The 14569-nt window shown below is 56.4% G+C and overlaps 1 protein-coding gene across 1 annotated transcript in view; it reads left to right on the top strand.

The window, feature by feature from the left end:
* The first annotated feature begins 6960 nt into the window (after nt 1-6960).
* JAKMIP3 (Janus kinase and microtubule interacting protein 3) overlaps nt 6961-14569 on the top strand; it is a 77271-nt gene continuing 69662 nt past the window's right edge. The window contains 1 exon segment of the mRNA XM_031651975.1: nt 6961-8811. Coding sequence (XP_031507835.1) covers nt 8677-8811 — 135 coding nt within the window. The 5' untranslated portion in view covers nt 6961-8676.

Genomic DNA, 14569 nt, shown 5'->3' with positions numbered 1-14569 from the left:
GGAGGTTGCAGTGAGCTGAGATCGTGCCATTGCACTCCAGACTGGGTGACATAGTGAGACTCTGTCTCAAAATAAATAGATAAATAAAAATTAAAAAATATAATAAATAAATAAAAACCTCCAAAGGGCTGTCTGCCTCGCAGCAGGGCACTGTGAGCCGGGGAGAGAAAGAGGGAGTTCCCGGTTCCCCTTAAATCCTAACTCCCCCAGCAGGTGTGGCTCTGCAGGGGCCAGGCTCAGTGACGCTTTTATTTATCTGAAAGCATCTTTTCATTCCCTCCCTCCCCACCAAATTCCACTACTAACAACTTCAAATCTGTTTCCTGAGAATGGTTAGGGGTTTGTACAAGATCAGCATAAATCAACTTCATTGAAAAACATACAGTTAGAAACAAAGGTTCTAAACCAAGTCCTTAATAATTCTCAATCTGCCTTTTAGGAGATTTAGTGAAAATCACTGTGGGTTTCTAAGCTTGTGGTCCATTTACCCCGAGGCAAGCCTTCTCTATTTGATTTGGAGCCGCATGTCTTGTTGATTGCTGTAGTGAAAGGAAAGCACCTGGGCAGAGCCCCTCAGTCTCGATGGTTTCAGCCTCCAAATGGAATTCTGCCATTCTCGGCAAGACATGCTTCGAAAGTCAGTGGTGTGCCAACGCAGTTCTTCCTTCGAAAGTCAGTGGTGTGCCAAGGCCGTTCTTCCCGGGAACGTGCAGAAAGATTCCATTCTGAAACCGAGGGGTCCGTTTGGAAAGCAGAGCCATCGGGAAGGCAGGAGGAAGGTGGGCTGTCCCGTGATACTGGGCGGTACCACCAGGAAGGCAGGAGGAAGGTGGGCCGTCCCTGTGACACCGGCCGTGACCACATGAGACTTGGGGCCCCGTCTTAGGGTCCGGGAGAAATTCCCGCAGCCCATGCCCCAGGCCGGCCCGTGGGCAGCTCCCAGCGGGTGGGGCAGTTTTTCTCCAAGTCAGGAGTGGGGGATCCAGCCCAGGCAGACTGAAGCCTGGCGGCTGAGGTGAGGGCTCATGAGGAAGACCTGGTCCTGAAGGCCTGGCCTGTGTGTTGCCACCTCTCTGGTCCCTTCTGAGCAGCTGTCCCCTCGCAGAGGCCAGGTTGTCAGGGCCGGGCAGTGGCCACCCCAACGCCTGCGAGGCCACCTAGTGTCCCCAAGAGTGGCTCAGAGGAGAAGGGGCTCCTGCTTTACTCAGAGCCGCAGAATCAGGACAGAAGCGAGATGAGAGTGGCTAACGCCTTCCACAGCCTCGAACAGAAGCCTGGTCGGGGCTCCAGCTCTGGGTCCGTCCTGCAGACCTGGGCGCTGCTCCCCGCCCTGGCATCCCCTGTGCATCTGCCTGTGTGGCTGCCCATTTTCCCCCGTCTCTGTCTCCAGCGTCTGGAAACACATCCAACTTTGCTCTGGCCTCACCTTCACCCAACCCCTTCTCTGACCCACTGGCTCTCTCGGGTGACACCAGCGTCCTTAGTCTGTGCGGAAGGCCCATGTGCTGCGTCTTTGTTTGAGGCTGTTTTCCGGGACCGAGGGTGGACGTGGGCCAGCAGAGTGCGGGGCTGCCCCTGGGCCTTGGGGCCTGGCACACCTGGCTGGACCCCGGACTGACCCTGAGTCGACGCTTGTGTTCTTCACGTGCGTTGGGTCTGACTCTGCCTCTGAAAGGGGCCCTGTGCCGTGCCTTGAGCATGATGGAAGCACTAACCTGGGCCGTGCGTGGGGGGTACCCTACCTGGAGCCCAGCCAGCAGCTTGACCACGTGCTGTGTGAGGGACATGGCCTGGTGGCCTTGGGTCAGGCAGAGCTGGGTCACCTGATCATGTGACCCCAGACAGTGTTTCTGCGTCTGATTCTTCAACTGTGAACTGGACTCGGTGACATTCTCTGTCCCAGGGCTGATGTTTATGGGTGACTAAAGTCTCACCACACCTGCGATTTTCCACAGCGGTGGTTGGGGTGACAGCTGGCCGCCAGGCCTGTGGGGGATGGGCAGTCCCTGGGCTGAGCCTCCGGGATTCCAGAGGTCCGTGGTGCTGGGCCTCCCTCCGGCCTCTGTTGGGTCTTTTACCTGGAGTGGTTGGTTGATCTTGGGTGACATCCACCCCCTGAGTCACCCTCCCCCAGCCCCCACTGCCCCTCCAGCCACTAGAGCCCATGTGCCCTGGCCCCCCAGGCCCTGGATCTTCCGCTCGGGAAACTCCCTGCACCACCCGAGTGAGGTCCTGCTCCAGAAACGCCCTGCACCACCCGAGTGAAGTTCCTCTTTCCTGGCGTTTTCCAGGTGTGGCTCCCGTTCTCTAACCAATGACATTGACACCCAGGCACGAAGGGCCAGCTCATGTCCCCCTCTGAGTGCTATTTGTCTTTAATGGGTGATGTGCATCTCTGCAGGGTCACCTGGAGGCTCATGCCCCGTCTGCCCCAGAAGAGAAGAAAAGGTCTGTGGCCCCTGACCTTTCCCTCAGCCCCCTGCCAGCAGCTCAGCCTGCCAGGATCACTGCGAGAGGCCCAGCGGGTAGGGGAGGCCCCGGGGCCTGCGTCTTCATCCTTTCTCCTCCCCACACAGCCTGGGCATCTGTCAGACATGACCCGCGGGGAGCTGCAGCCTGGACCTGGTGGGTCCATGTGTCCCCTTCCTGTGGGGTCTGACAGGGGTCTCTGACCCTCCTCCATCCCCTCCTCACCCTACACATTGGATTTCTGTGGAAAGGAATCATCAGATCCATCCTTTCTTCTCCGTAAACCATTTAGCCCAGAAAGAATGCAAGTTAAATGCTCACGGCCTTGTGAGGTCACGGGAGCTGCAGAGACATGGACTGTCTCACCCCAGGACGCCCCCGAATCACAGGAGGTGGCTCTGAAGACTGCTCGAGTCTGCCTGATTTCTCGGTGTCCTCTGCATCGCATGGTGGTATTGAAGCCCAAATCCAGAGGCTCAATGCTGAGTAAACAGCCCGACAGGGACAGAGTGGAGCAAAGCCCTGACCAGGCCAGCCTCCTCGTCAGTGACACTGAGGTTCACTGTGGTGATTCGCCAGAGGTGGAAGGACATCTGTCAGCCGTAAAGCTCTGTCTTCCACACGGAAACCTCCTGCCGTAAAATGACTTACCAGAGGTCAACCCAAAGCACTTCTGCAGCCTTCAGATGATGACTGGGAAATAAATTGTCTTTATTACCTCCTCAGAGACCCCGAAATAAAAGATAGGCAATCTGTGCTGTTAATGTAATGACTTCCCTGAGGAAACGATGAAGGTGCAGTCCCGCTCTGCAATTGACAGCAAAGCCCGCTGCAGCACCCTGTGCAGCAGAGGAAGCACTCTCTCCACGGGGGTCTGGGGAGGCCTTGGGTGCAAACTCAACCTCTCTCGGATGTGCCGTGGGTTTTCCCCGACTAGCAGGCTCAGGACTCGTATTTTTCCTGGTCAAATGCAGCTCTGCATGTGTGTAAGATACCCAGTGCTTTAATGCATGTCCTGATTGTATCAATGCGCAGCTCATGTGTGCATTCATGAGTCCTCATTAGGCCGGTCCCCTGGTCACTGCCTGCCCTGTGCCTTGTGGCTCACATGCGTGTCACGGATGGCACATTCCGCGGCACCGCAAACCCCTTGCTGCACTGCCGTGCTGTCCGTCTGCAGCTCCCGTGCTCTCCCTGGTGATGGTCGGCATGAGCAGAGTCCACAGTGTCTGGAGGGCTCGTCCGCATCTGAGATTCACGCTGCGTTGCTGTGATTCCCGGTGAAGGGACAGCCCCGACCCCAGCTGTCCTGTGACCCCATCGTGGTGAGGGGCTGGTACAGTGATGTAGGGGGTGTCTGCTCTGAGCTTGCACCCACCCTGACCCCTCCTGACTCCTGCCCTGGGGCTGATCCAGGCTTCCCAGGGCAGATGCAGCTGTGACTGGACCGCCTTATGAGCGTCTCACAATGTGCTGCCCTCGCAGACCCCCACACAGGCCCCTCAGACCCACTCCCACCCTGTCAGGGAACTGTGGGTCTCCTCGAGCCAGGACGCCGTGGTCTGGGACTCAGTGCTGAGTGTGCCACGTGGGGCCCAGCCCTTGTCATGAGCCGGCTGGACCTCCTACATGGCTGAAGCCCCTGGCACGGCCAAGGTGGGGGCGTCTGGGCTGCCACCAGCTAGATCTCCTACTCTCGCAGCCTTTGGGTCTCTCTCTAGTCACCCTGTCTGCCTCCCGAGTGTCAGGAAGGCCGTGAGAAGATGTATTGACCAGAACAACCTTACACACATGCTTGAGACTGGATGATTCTCTACACCCCTGGTTCCTTATGAGAGATGGGGGGGTGGACAGAAGAGCTCATGAAACCCAGCAGCCACCCCAGGGCTGGAGCACAGGCCACAGCCTCCCAGCAGCTATGAGCTCTGTCTCCTGCCAACAGCAGCAGTGTCCTTGTGGGGAAAGGAGATGCCTCCGTTTACCAAGGCTATGATCATCCAAGGTGCGGAGCCTCCCAGCCACCCCAATATCATTTCGCTTTAGGATGTGAGGCGACACTTGAAAGCCCTGTTCTCTCTGCATGAGGAACCGCAGCCGTGTGCCCCATTCTCTCTGCATGAGGAACCCCAGCCGTGCACCCCGTTCTCTCTGCGTGAGGAACCCCAGCTGTGCTCCTGGGCGGGAAGGAAGAAGGAAGATGCAAATCAGTGGGAAACTAGCTTTGGCACCTCTGGAGCATCAACTGTTTCACAGCCTAGCTGACCAGCCACGGAAATGATCAGCCACGGAAACAACCAGCCACAGAAATGACCAGCCACGGAAACGACCAGCCACGGAAACGGCTGCCTGGAGAGGCCGTGATCAGTCCATCCCTGCAGGGGGAAGATGAGCTTGTGCAGGCCACTGGCTAACGCAGTTCATCCCATGCCTCCCACATACCAAGCACTGTGCCAGGTGCTTTTCACTTCTGGGGTGCCCGAGCCTCAGCACTTGGGGGAGATTCACGCCATCCCTGCTCATTTCATAAGGAATAAACTCAACATAGTTACCGTATCAGTTCCCAGATTGGTGCTGGAGAAAAATATCAACTCTGCCTCTAGGGAGATGCCGATGAAAGCTCTCAGACCAGGGTAGCCAGTGCGGGACCCAGAGTGAGCTTGAAGCCGTTCGGAGGAGCTGGGCAGTCCCAGGCCTGGGACGGGAGGAGGGAGGCCAGTCTGGGGAGTTTTTCTGCAATGTAGACAAGATTTTAACTTTCTACACTTTCGCACTTTCCCTCCTCCAAATTGGAAATCCATGCATGGGAGGCTGAGGCGGGAGGATTGCTTGAGCCCAGGAAGTTGAGGTTACAGCGAGCCGTGATTGCACTGCTGCTCTCCAGCCTGGGCGACAGAGCAAGGACCCCCTCCCCCAGCCCCACCGCTGAAGTCTCCCCAAAACAAAATTAACTAAATGCTACAAACAGTGGGTTAATCAGAAATTAGCTCCTGGGATGGGTCTAGATATCAACCCTTGTGTATTAGCAACCATGACCCTTTACAGTGGATTCTCTTTCAAAAACTGCTTCATCTATTTTCAATAGCAAAGCTATGGGAATGACAACTGTCTGGCAGCCAGATTTTATTTTCCCTTTTCCTCAAATGCTCAATGCCCTATGACAGCGGATGGGAGCGAGTTTCTGCCGCTGTCAGTGAGCACTGCACAGAGTGGTGCTGCAGCCAGGAGAGGGCAGTGGTGGCCCGGGGCTGGGTCCTGGAAAGGATCTGCCGCCCAGAGGAAACCGGAGCCCTGTCTAAGAGGACTTGAATGGAGGTGGGAATGTGTTATTGGAGGTGGGAAGTTTACCAGAACAGTCACCTGTGGTGGCAGAGAACCCGAGTGCACAGGACAGGACCCGGCCCTTCCCCAGTGGGGTCTTCATCCCCCTGGAGGGTCCCCAGGGAGGACAGTGGGAGGTGGGCTCACAGTTCTGGAGTCCACAGGAGCCCACCTGACGCTCATGGGGTTGGGGCCAAGAGTCACTAAAACACTTAAGGGTCAGCTGGTGTCTCTCTTTAGAGCAGCTTGTTATCAAGAGACAGCAAAACACCTTCAGAACCTCCTATCCCATCTCTAGGAGTCCGTGCCCACCCGATGTTCTCTCATGCTCCAGCAGCAAGGCCAGCCAAGCCCCCTTTCCTCCTCCTCCTCAAGCCCCTCTTCTTGCACACTTCTCAGGCCTTTCCCAAGCTGCCTGGGGTTTTGTCCTTAAGACGGAGCCGGAAAGGGGAGAGAGGCAGCGTGCTGGGCCTGGTGAGCACCCTCTCCTTTGTAAATGAAGATGCCTCTGGTGACATCCGCGGGGCGACGTGGGCACAGCCTCAGCCCCATCCATGGGTCCATCCCCTCGGTCTGCAGTGGCATCCTGAGGGCACTTTCCTCCCTCTGTACCCCATGACAGCTTCCAACTTTGCCATCTGCCCGAGCCTGGTCCCGTCAGTCCCCGCCTCACATGTGCAGGGCTGACATCCACCCTGCTGGGCCCTTCTCCCTGTCCAGGTGGAGGCCGGTGGCCCTGCAGGGTGAGACATGCCCAGCATCTTCCCAGTTCACCTTTCAGCCATGCAGGCGCCTCGTGGTTCCTTGGTGTCTGCATCGCCTCCCGGTGGGTCGCCTCCGACCCTCCTTTCACTCTCCCTCTGTGAGGCCATCTTCGCTTGCCCCTGGAAGCCCACCTGGCTGCCCTGTGGCCCTCCCACCTGCCCGTCCTGCCACCTCTGCTGGTCTCTGAGCCCCCACACCCACACAGCTTGGCCTTCATCAAACTGCAGGACCCATATCCAAGTCTCCCTCCCAGGGTCCTATGAACTGATAAATAGGAGGCTGGAGACAGACACAGGAGTAGGGGGAGGGCTGTGTTCACCAGGCTGGAGAGGAGATGCAGGAGTGATGGCGGCCCATGTTCACCAGGAGAGGAGACGCGGGAGTGGGGTGGGGGAAAGTGTTCACTGGGAGAGGAGATGCGGGTGTGGGGTGGGCCTGTGATCATCAGGAAATGGGAGCAGGAGTTGGGGGGATGGGGGCTGTGTTCACTGGGAAAGATCCCATGTTTGATCTGCCTGCTTCTCCCTTCCATCCTGGCTGCCTTCACTGCCCTATAACAGGTGACAAGAGCAGAAGGTAAACAAGGATAAGAGGGAAAGCTGGTCATGGTGGAGATGGAGGCCGCAGGAGCAGGAGGGCCACAGAGGAGCCCAGTGGACCTGTTAGGAACACCAGGGGTCCTTGCCCCTCTAGACAGCCAAGAGGAACATCTGGGGTAGGAGCTGGGGTAGAGAAGCAGCTACCAGAGAGGAACATCAGAGGGAGAAAGGAACAGCTGGAGGGGAGGAGCAACTGGAGGAGAGGAGTAGCTTGTGGGGGTGGGGGAGCCTCTGAGAGAGAGGAACAGCTGGGGAAGGTGCCTGGCAGCACAGAAGGAAATTGTGAGGATCCCACTAGCCTCGTCCAATCACCCCTTCTTAGACAGTGAGAAGCTTCCCTGGGGTTGAACCTGGAGGACTTGCTGTGACCAGTGGAGATCACTGGTTGCCTACACCAGGTTCCTGGTGCCTGGCCATGGATCAGTACCTGTCCGTGGTCTGTTCGAAGCTGGGCCACACAGCAGGAGGCAGGTAGCGGGCGAGGGAGTGAAGCTTCCTGTGTATTTACAGCCACTCCCCTTGATGGGACACAGAGCCAGACCCTATCTCCAAAAACAGAAAGAAAATCCATCTCCATTAAACAGTAGCTCCCGTTCCCTCTCCTGGCAGCCCCTGGCAGCCACCATTCTACTTTGTTCCCGGGTTTGCTGACTGTAGATCCTGAATATATATGTGAAATCATGCGGGGTTTATCCTTCTGTGACCGGCTCATTTCACCCAGCCTAATCTCTTCGGGGATCCTGCTGTCGTAGCGTGTGTCCGAATCTCCCTCCTGGTTACAGCTGGATCATATTCTATTACGTGGATATTCCGCGTTTTGTGTAGCCACTCATCCGTTGATGGACGCTGGTTGCCTCCACTGTGCAGCTACCTGGATTGTGCTGCTGTGAGCTGGGCATGCGCTTCTGTTCCAGTTCCTGCTTTCAGTACTGCTGGGCGTTTCCTGGGTGCAGCTTTCAGGTCTCTGGAGGAGACCGGAGGAGGAGGAGCCCGGTCACGGGGTCCCTCTGCTGTTGGAGAACTCATGGTTTATACTCACTGTTGCCGCAGTGGCCTCACAGTCACGTACAGAATTCCGAGTTTGAAGCTGGGTGCCCACTCCCTCTCTGATTCCGAAGGGGGAAAGAATTCGCCTGTGCTGAGTGTTCATCCCATGCTAGGCACAGGGATGTGCTCTTAGATGTGGGGTCGCTGTTTGGGGGCACCATATGGCGGGCCGATGGGCTCTGCTGTCTGGGGCTGGTTCCCTGGCCTGCGTAGTGCAGGTGGCATCCTCAGCGCTGGGATGAGGGCAGGTAGGGGGTCCGTGTGCCCCCCTCGCACACGAGCCCCCGAGCTCCAGGCCGAGGCTCCGGAGGGGCTGCTCACCCCGTGTGCTTTCCCTCCAGGTGAATGAGAAGATGTAGCACAGCGGCAGCCCGGGTGACACCTGCTGGGAGCTTGGCGTGGACACCCCAGCCACCCCCAGCCCAGCCCAGCCAGAGCACCTTGCCCCTGGGCATCCCCCCGGCCATCCAGCCTCACCATGTCCAAGAGAGGCATGGGCAGCCGGGCCAAGGGGGACAAGGCGGAGGCCCTTGCGGCACTGCAGGCGGCCAACGAGGAGCTTCGAGCCAAGCTCACAGACATCCAGATCGAGCTGCAGCAGGAGAAGAGCAAGGTGGGCTCTCCCCAGACCCCTCCTTGAATGCCCCTCCCTCCCGCCTCCCCCGGGCCCCAGAGGCTCTTCCTAGAGTGGGTTTGGCCAGGTCCCTGTGGAAACCCCCACCCGGTCCTAGAGGCTGCCTGGGACAGACCACGTGGTTGGGGGTGGGGGCGGCAGGCAGTGGGAGACCGGATGAGGGCTCTGTAGGCAGAGGTGCTATGGTGGTTGCCGCAAACCACGGTGAGCTCACAGAAAATATCCTCTGCTGTGCGGGGACAGCCCTCCCATCTGGGGCCGCAGGGCCTTGAGGGTCTGTGCCTAGTGGGGCCGTCCCTGGAAAGGACGCTGACTTTCCCACTGCAGCATCCGTGGTGGAACTGACCTGAAACCGAGTGGGCAGGTGTGGCTCTCGCGTGGGAATAAAGGAAAAAGACGGGCTGTCGGTTTAGAGCTTCCAGGTTCAGAGGGACAGCGCCTGTGACCAAACGCGGAGATGCAGGGGCAAGCCCAGGGGGATAGGGAGGCCCATGATGGCCTCTGGCTGGATGCCCAGCGCTTTGGGGCTCTTGAAGCCTCGGGAAAGATTGGCCTGTGCTGAGCTGTGCTGGCAGCCAAGGTGGGGGGAGTCTGCAGCGGGGGTAGGGGCTGACCAGAGGACAGGCCAAGCCCTAGGGTGGGCCACCCTTGCCTGAACCTCTTTCCACCTCCAGCATGACCTTTGCCCTCTCCTTTCCATCTCCTGGTCCCCAGGAGCCATTAAGAAGTGTGCCCGGGCTCCTGGAAGGAGAAGGCAAAGGAGAGAGCATCTGGAGAGAAGGCAGCACCAGGAAGGGGCTGGGCATGAAGGCAGGTGCCTGCCGCGGGCTTGGAAGCGCCTGGGTCATGCGTGGATGGTGTCCCCGCTCTGGACCCTAGTTCTCTTCCTCCCCGCTTCTTCCCCAGCAAAGGCATATCTCTCGGGGGTGCATGGTCTGCTGGTGGAGGGGAATCGGGTTATTTGGGGCTGGTTGCTTAACCTCTGACTTATTCAACCCCCTGTGATTTCACCTCCTTGTTATATCAAAAGAAGAAGAATGTTGCGTGATACGTGATAATCATGTGTAGTTCAGATTTTGGTGCCCACACCACAAGGAAAGTTGTATTAGAACATGAGTCATCCCAGCACATTAGGAGGCCAAGGCGGGAGGATCGCTTGAACCCAGGAGTGCAAGACCAGCCTGGGCAACATACGGAGACCTCATCTCTGCAAAAAAAAAAAAAAAATGGACAAATTAGCCGGGTGCAGTGGTGTGCTCCTGTGGGCTCAGCTGCTCAGGAGGCTGAGGCGAGACAATTACTTGAGTCTGGGAGGTTGAGGCTACAGTAAGCTGTGATTATGCCACTGTACTCTAGCCTGGGTGACAGAGCGAGACCCTGTCTCTCAAGAAATAAAAATGATTAAAAAAAAAACAAAACCCCACAGCTGCACCTGCTCATTTGCATATTATCCTCAGAGTTGACCCACAAAACCTAAAATATTTACCATCTGGCCCCGCCCCCATTCCTCCCCCTCCTGCCGTGAGTTCCCTCCTCTGTAGGGTGGGGATGAACACAGCGCCCACTGCCTGTGGCCTGGAGGAGGGAGTGCTGCTGAGGCTTCCGGGCACAGCTGGGGGAGAGTCTCGCTTCTAGGATACCAGAAGGCCGATGGCATGGGGACATGGTCAGTAAATGTGCGTCCAGCACCTGCTCTGTGCCAGGTGCCCATAAATTGCAAACAGCAATGCCCAGAGGCCCAGACTTGCTGCAGGAGCACAAGGTCAGGGTGCTAATGCCCCCCACCCCCGAAAATGGGGAGTTGCCCCAAATGGAGAGACCAGGCTGTACGGCGACCCTCAGACGTGGCTGTCGTCCTCCCTCTCCCCGTTTTGCTTGTGGAAGAAGAGATGACTTGTCAAGAGCCCAGGGAGAATGAAACCCTTTCTTTTATTGAGTAAAAGTATAACAATTATCTTTTTTTAAAAAAACAGTCTCTCACTCTGTCACCCTGTCTGGAGTGCAGTGGTGCGATCTCGGCTCACTACAGCCTCGACCTCCTGGGCTCAAGCAATCCTCTCCCCTCAACCGCCCCAAGTAACTGAGACCACAGGTGTGCACCACCATGCCCAGCTTTTTTTTTTTACGTTTTTGTAGAGACTGGGTCTCGCCATGTTGCCCAGGCTGGTCTCAAACTCCTGGACTCAAGCGATCTTCCTGCCTCAGCCTCCCAGTGTGCTGGGATTACAGGGCTGAGCCATTGCCCCCGGCCAATAATTATCTTCTTAACACAAACACCACATGTGGACATCCCAGCTTTAGTGCCCGGTTCTCTGTCCACCCAATTACAGCAGCATCATGTGACGTTTTGTGCAGTTTTGCCAAAGCACATCCATCTGCGATGCCCCGAGGGACACACGCTCCTTGATGGTCAACAGGCCAGGTTTGCGGGCTCTCCAGGTGCCGGCAGGAGTTCCAGGGCCAGCGTCTGATGGCTGCAACCCAGACCCGCTGGGCACCTTGCGGGGTGTGTTTAGTTGTACCTGGAGGAGAGGATGTTCCCTCTTGGCACAACGTGCAGAAGGCACCAGAGGAAAGGAACCGAGAAGAAGCCTGTTTGCCTCAGAGCTCCTCGTCCTGGACACCCTCACCAGAGAGTTCGTGTCCTGGTTTCCTGCATAAGCGATCTGAGCCCCGCCTCCTCAAGCATAAGTGGCAGCTGGACGCACAGGCAGCACCTCCCGTTTGCCAAGTGACCACAGCGCCTCTTGGAGTCAGTTCCACGTGGAACAGTGCAGCTGGCACAAGCTCGTCCATGGTATTCACGTGCCCCACCGTGTTGGGCCTGTTGACAGCATCCAGGCTGATTCGATTTTCGGCTGATACCGCAGCCCTGTATGTGGGTCTTGGACCACATGCAAAAGAATTCCTGTAGGAGACGTTCTTGCAAGCCAAATTGCTGGGCCAGAACGTGTCTATGTTTGCAGTTTGACAGTGACGTCCCCAGGGCCCACGGAGAACAGAGAGGGCCCTTCAGGGAGGTCCAGCTGGCTACAAAGGGCAGCTCCAGGAGCCGGGCCAGGGCAGAGTCCTTGCCACTGGCTCACACCGGTGGGAAGGTGCTGGCTGCTCTGGGACCACTGGGGTTCAAGATCGTGACTCGGTGCTACTCCTTCCTGCAGACCTAGTTATCCGGGCCTAACCAAGGACTCTGAAATATTCTCATCTCTGCCAGGGGGTTCTTTCTAGGCTGGGGTTTTCACACCTCACTATGCAGTAGAGCCAGGACCTTGGTCCTGCTGGAGCAGAAGCTGCCGGGAGGCATGGGGAGGCATCGAACACGCCCAGGGCTGCTCAGCGTCTGCATCATGGACTTGCCCTCCCACACCAGCTCCTCTGGTCAGCTCCCTCCCTCTCCCAGCCCTTTCATCCTGCCAGTCCCAGGGGTCAGTGGATTTCCAACATTAAAGGAGCTTCCAGGAGATGCAGAAAATAACTATTCTTTGTCTCCTCAACTTCCAGGGTCTACAGCTAACTAAAGCAGGGGGCTAGAGAGGAAAAACGATGGGTGGGACACAGATGGCGCCTTGGACAAGAGAGAGCCCCTGGGCCACCAAGACCCCAGAGCATTCTCTGACCCTGCTCCTAACTCATTAACTCCTCCCTCCCCTGCCTCCTTGGCCCAACCCTCCCCCACCTCATTCACCTGCTCTTCTCCTACCTGGTCCTGTCTCCTACTGGTGCCTCCAAGCCAAACCTGGACCTTCCCAGCCAAGCAATATTTAAAACATTCAAGGCCGGGTACAGTGGTTCACACCTGTAGTCCCAGCACTTTGGAAGACCGAGGTGGGAGAATCACTTGAGCCCAGGAGTTCGAGACCAGCCTGGGCAACTTGGCAAAACCTGGTCTCCACCAAAAAAAAAAAAAAAAAAAAAACATATATATATATATATACACACGCACACACACATATGTATATGTTATATGTGTGTGTGTATGTGTATATATATACACGTGTGTGTATAATACACATGCATATGTAATACACGCATATATATATATTTAAAAAACTGGGCATGGTGGCACTCACCTGTAGTCCCAGCTACGTGGGAAGATGACTTGAGCCCAGGAGGTTGAGGGTACAGTGAGCCATGATTGTGCCACTGCACTCTAGCCTGGGTGACAGAGCAAGACTGTCTCAAAAAACAAAACTTTTTAAAATTAAAAACATTTGAGGTTAAAAAAGATCGTGTGCACACAGAAAATAATATGGCAGGCAGGCAGATAGGCACCACCCACAATTAACAAATTACCTCATTTGGGTTCAAATATAAGCAAACTAGAAGCTCTCCGCCTGGCTGCCTGCCCTTGTTCCTGCGCGCCCGCTGAGAGGTCTGGGTCCCCCTGCGCCCAGGCATCTTCCTGGCCTGACAATGACAGCAAGGGTCTCACCGACGGTAATGAGACTTCAGCTCATTGCACCTGAGGGCCCTGAGGACCTGGAGCCTACAGCCCCTTTTCTTCCAGCTCCCACCTGGGCTTTCTCTTCTCCCTACTCCATTCCATAAATGGACTATCCCATCTGAGTCGACCTTCGAGTCTTCCTGAGCTGGGAAGGGCTCGAGGCTGTAGCTTCTGCGTGGTTAGAAACAGGACCATGGGAAGCCTTCAGGGGCCCCTGGGCTCTTGCAGCTCACACAGCATCTTGGCCTCTACCACAAACATGGGGATTCTTGATCTGCAAAACACTTGCATAAGTCATGGCCAAGCAGGGAAGAGAAAATAGGAATTCAATCATTGCAGTGGTCAGCATCAATGCTTCTGAAGTCTTTACTGTGTCCATGCCAAAAGTAATATCGTCATTACAACCCCAGGACAGGAATCTGTAACTAGACCTGCAGCTGTGGAACCGGAGCCTCCTATCTAATTTCCAGCAGATCCAGATACCTCAGAAGCACCCATTGGGGAGAATCCAGTTCTGGACCTCAAGAGAGAAATCAGTGACCGGCCAGAGGAGCCATTCCCAGAACAGACCGACCTGCTCCACTGGCCTCCTGCAGCCTGGAGGGGACAGGCAGCCCCCAAGCCAGTCTGGAATCCAGCGGTGCCCTGGAAGCTCCCACAGCCCACTAGTGGCCAAGGCGGCATCTGGCGGCCTCCACCAGCTCAGGCATGGGCAGGTGCTCCTGGGCTGCCGGTGCCTCCAGCAGGGCCTGAGCCTTCGCAGCTCCCAAGGCCAGATCCCAGCGTGGGCCCACCGATGGATGGGCCCTGCCTTCTGTGCAGTTTCCCTGCGGTTGTGGGAAGGTGTGCTCTCCTCTCACGTGGTGATTAAATCCGTTTACATTGAGCAACCGAGGGAGGGGGTGCTGCTTGTTCCTCTGCCATGGTCTTGGGCTGCTATGCACCGAGGAGCTCATCTCTTTATCAGGAATCATTAGAATTCCGCAACTGCATCATCAGATTTTGCAGGCTGCAATTTTCAGGGTAAAGAAGGTTCCTGTGAGTTCTGGAAAAAGCATTTCGGATTTCAGTCCGATGGTTAATCGATCAGCGAGGAAGACTTGAGCAGACTGAGATTTGACAAGTCAAAAATAAAATGTTTTAAATAAAAGCTGACCCTTCTCCAGGTGCCAGCCCTCTGGGAGAGTGAGATGGACGCTTCCCAGTGAAGAAGGGGAGGGGCTCACAGGAAGGGCTCTCGTGGGAACTGCAGGGACGTGAACTCAGTCTTATCTTGAGCTTGTCTTGAGGAAG

Source organism: Papio anubis, chromosome 11 (assembly GCF_008728515.1).
Source record: "Papio anubis isolate 15944 chromosome 11, Panubis1.0, whole genome shotgun sequence".
In the NCBI taxonomy this organism is placed as follows: Eukaryota; Metazoa; Chordata; class Mammalia; order Primates; family Cercopithecidae; genus Papio; species Papio anubis.
The sequence above is the reverse complement of the archived record's forward strand: the minus strand, read 5'-3'. Positions and strand labels throughout refer to the sequence as shown.